The sequence below is a fragment of the Myotis myotis genome, unplaced genomic scaffold (assembly GCF_014108235.1).
Source record: "Myotis myotis isolate mMyoMyo1 unplaced genomic scaffold, mMyoMyo1.p scaffold_m19_p_1, whole genome shotgun sequence".
Taxonomy (NCBI): domain Eukaryota; kingdom Metazoa; phylum Chordata; class Mammalia; order Chiroptera; family Vespertilionidae; genus Myotis; species Myotis myotis.
The window spans coordinates 93,652,879-93,655,201 of record NW_023416313.1 but is presented as its reverse complement, the minus strand read 5'-3'; the positions used below and the strand labels follow the sequence as shown (position 1 = coordinate 93,655,201).

General features: G+C 63.0%; 1 protein-coding gene across 1 annotated transcript; it reads left to right on the top strand.

Annotated features, from left to right (window-relative positions):
- The first annotated feature begins 687 nt into the window (after positions 1 to 687).
- PTF1A (pancreas associated transcription factor 1a) lies at positions 688 to 2,053 on the top strand. The gene is made up of 2 exons (XM_036325820.1): positions 688 to 1,462; positions 1,851 to 2,053. Exons 1-2 carry the CDS (start codon positions 688 to 690, stop codon positions 2,051 to 2,053), a joined length of 978 nt encoding a protein of 325 aa, XP_036181713.1.
- Positions 2,054 to 2,323: the final 270 nt, after the last annotated feature.

Sequence of the window (2,323 nt, the reverse complement as noted above, 5' to 3'; positions counted from 1 at the left end):
CCTGACACCCCGGGCTGCAGGCAGTTTCTGCGCCCACCCCCGAGGAGGAGCGAGTTCCGCGGGTCACCTGTTCCCGCCGCCTGGGCGGTCGGTGTCCGCGCGCATCCTTAGGCCTTTCTGTAGCTGTGCTGCTACCCCAGGCCTGGGGCAGAGTGGGGGGAGCGGGGGAGCTCTGTGCAGCGCGCAAGTGGGCACGCAGCGGGCGCTGCAGGTGCCTTGGAGTGCTGCGCCCCACAGGTACAAGCCGCAGGAGAGGGCTGGGAGGAGCAGGAAGAGCCCCAGGCAACGTAGACCCCGCCTCTTCTCCACCTCAGGAGCTCCCAACCCAAAGAGAGCCTTTCCGGCCCGCGCCGCCGGCCGGGCCCCCTGCCCCCCTCCCCGTCGGCTCGGTGATTGGCTGGCGCCGCGGGTCCCTGGCACGCGCCTGTGGATGTAGTTATAAGAATCCTCGCGTGCCGGCCCTCAGCTGCAGCAAGTTGGCCACAGCCCTCCCCAGCGCAGCGCTGGTGCGGCCTTAGCGCAGGGGCCTTGGGCACTCCAGGGCGGCCGGGGGCGGAGGGCTGTGGGGCCGTTCCCACTGCCTCTCGCTCAAGAACCCGGGAGACAGGGAGGGGACTGCCAGACAGGCCAAAACTGCAACCTCAAACTCCTACAGAGTCCTCCCTCGGGCCCACGGCAGCGCAGGGCATGGATGCGGTGCTGCTTGAGCACTTCCCTGGGGGCCTGGACGCCTTCCCGTCTCCTTACTTTGACGAGGAGGACTTCTTCACAGACCAGTCCTCTCGGGACCCTCTGGAGGATGGCGAGGAGCTGCTGGTGGACGAGCAGGCGGAGGTGGAGTTCCTCAGCCACCAGCTGCACGAATACTACTACCGCGACGGGGCGTGCCTGCTGCTGCCGCCCGCGCCCTCGGCGGCCCCGCACGCGCTGGCTCCGCCACCCTCGGGGGGCCTTGGAGAGCCAGACGAGGGTGGCGGCGGCTACTGCTGTGAGGCGGGGGCACCCCCGGGCGACTTTCCCTACTCGCCCGACTCGCCACCCCCGTGCCTGGCCTACCCGTGCGCCGGGGTGTCTGTGCTGTCCCCGGGCACCCGGCTGCGCGGCCTGAGCGGGGCGGCGGCGGCGCGACGGAGGCGGCGGGTGCGCTCGGAGGCCGAGCTGCAGCAGCTGCGACAGGCGGCTAACGTGCGGGAGCGGAGACGCATGCAATCCATCAACGATGCCTTCGAGGGGCTGCGCTCTCACATCCCCACGCTGCCCTACGAGAAGCGCCTCTCCAAAGTGGACACGCTGCGCCTGGCCATCGGCTACATCAACTTCCTCAGCGAGCTGGTGCAAGCTGACATGCCACTGCGCGGTGGCAGCGCGGGCGTCGGACGCGGGCCTGGCTGTGGCGGGCGCCTGGGTGGAGACATCCCCGGCAGCCAGGCCCAGAAAGTCATTATCTGCCATCGGGGCACCCGTAAGTGCGGTCCCATCCCAGCTCAGGGAGACGGGGACGCAAGCGGGAAGGTCTTGGAGGGGCTGGGTGAATAGGCTGACAAGCCGACTGACGGACGGACAGATGGTCCATGGGCACCAGCGACCTTGAGCGCCTGCTGGCGTTCATCGGGTTCTTTTTCCTCCACTTTGACCGCGGCTCAGAGGGCGCGCGGCCACAAAGGACTTGCAGCTCCTGGGATTCCGGGGAGGGGGCGCTGGGGGCTTGTGCAGTGGAGAGAAAGGGTCCTTCTAATGTCACCTAAGGCGCCCGTTCCGTGAAGGCGCCCGGGAATAGGCCCCAAGGACTGGAGGGCTCCGCTGGGAATAGAGGCGGACATTCACACTGTTGTTTCTTCTCACCTCCTCAGGGTGCCCCTCCCCCCGCGACCCGGATTACGGCCTCCCTCCCCTGGCAGGGCACTCTCTCTCATGGACTGATGAAAAACAGCTCAAAGAACAAAATATTATTCGGACAGCCAAAGTGTGGACCCCGGAGGACCCCAGAAAACTCAACAGCAAGTCTTCCTTCAACAACATAGAAAACGAACCGCCCTTTGAGTTTGTGTCCTGAGAAATCAGACTCGCCTGGTTAGGTCTCTGTGCATATTGTCCATGTAAAGTCTGTAATGTAAATGTAATTTAAGAATCACATTTTTCTAAGGGCAATCAACTGTTTGTTATTTATCTATTTATTATGCTGTCAAGTTAATGAAATAGTTCTCTTTTTAAATATATAATTTATATAATTTATCCTGATTTTCTAAAAATATGCAATAGCCTATGATACCTACCCCCACCCCCAGCACCTTTGGCAGAACGTTGTTGGAAGAACTCTGTCTAG

Excerpts from the sequence above, each read along its gene's own strand:
- PTF1A (XM_036325820.1), top strand. The coding sequence starts at position 688 with ATGGATGCGGTGCTGCTTGAGCACTTCCCTGGGGGCCTGGACGCCTTC. Across the intron at positions 1,463-1,850 it reads TATCTGCCATCGGGGCACCC|GGTGCCCCTCCCCCCGCGAC; the intron begins GTAAGTGCGGTC and ends TCACCTCCTCAG.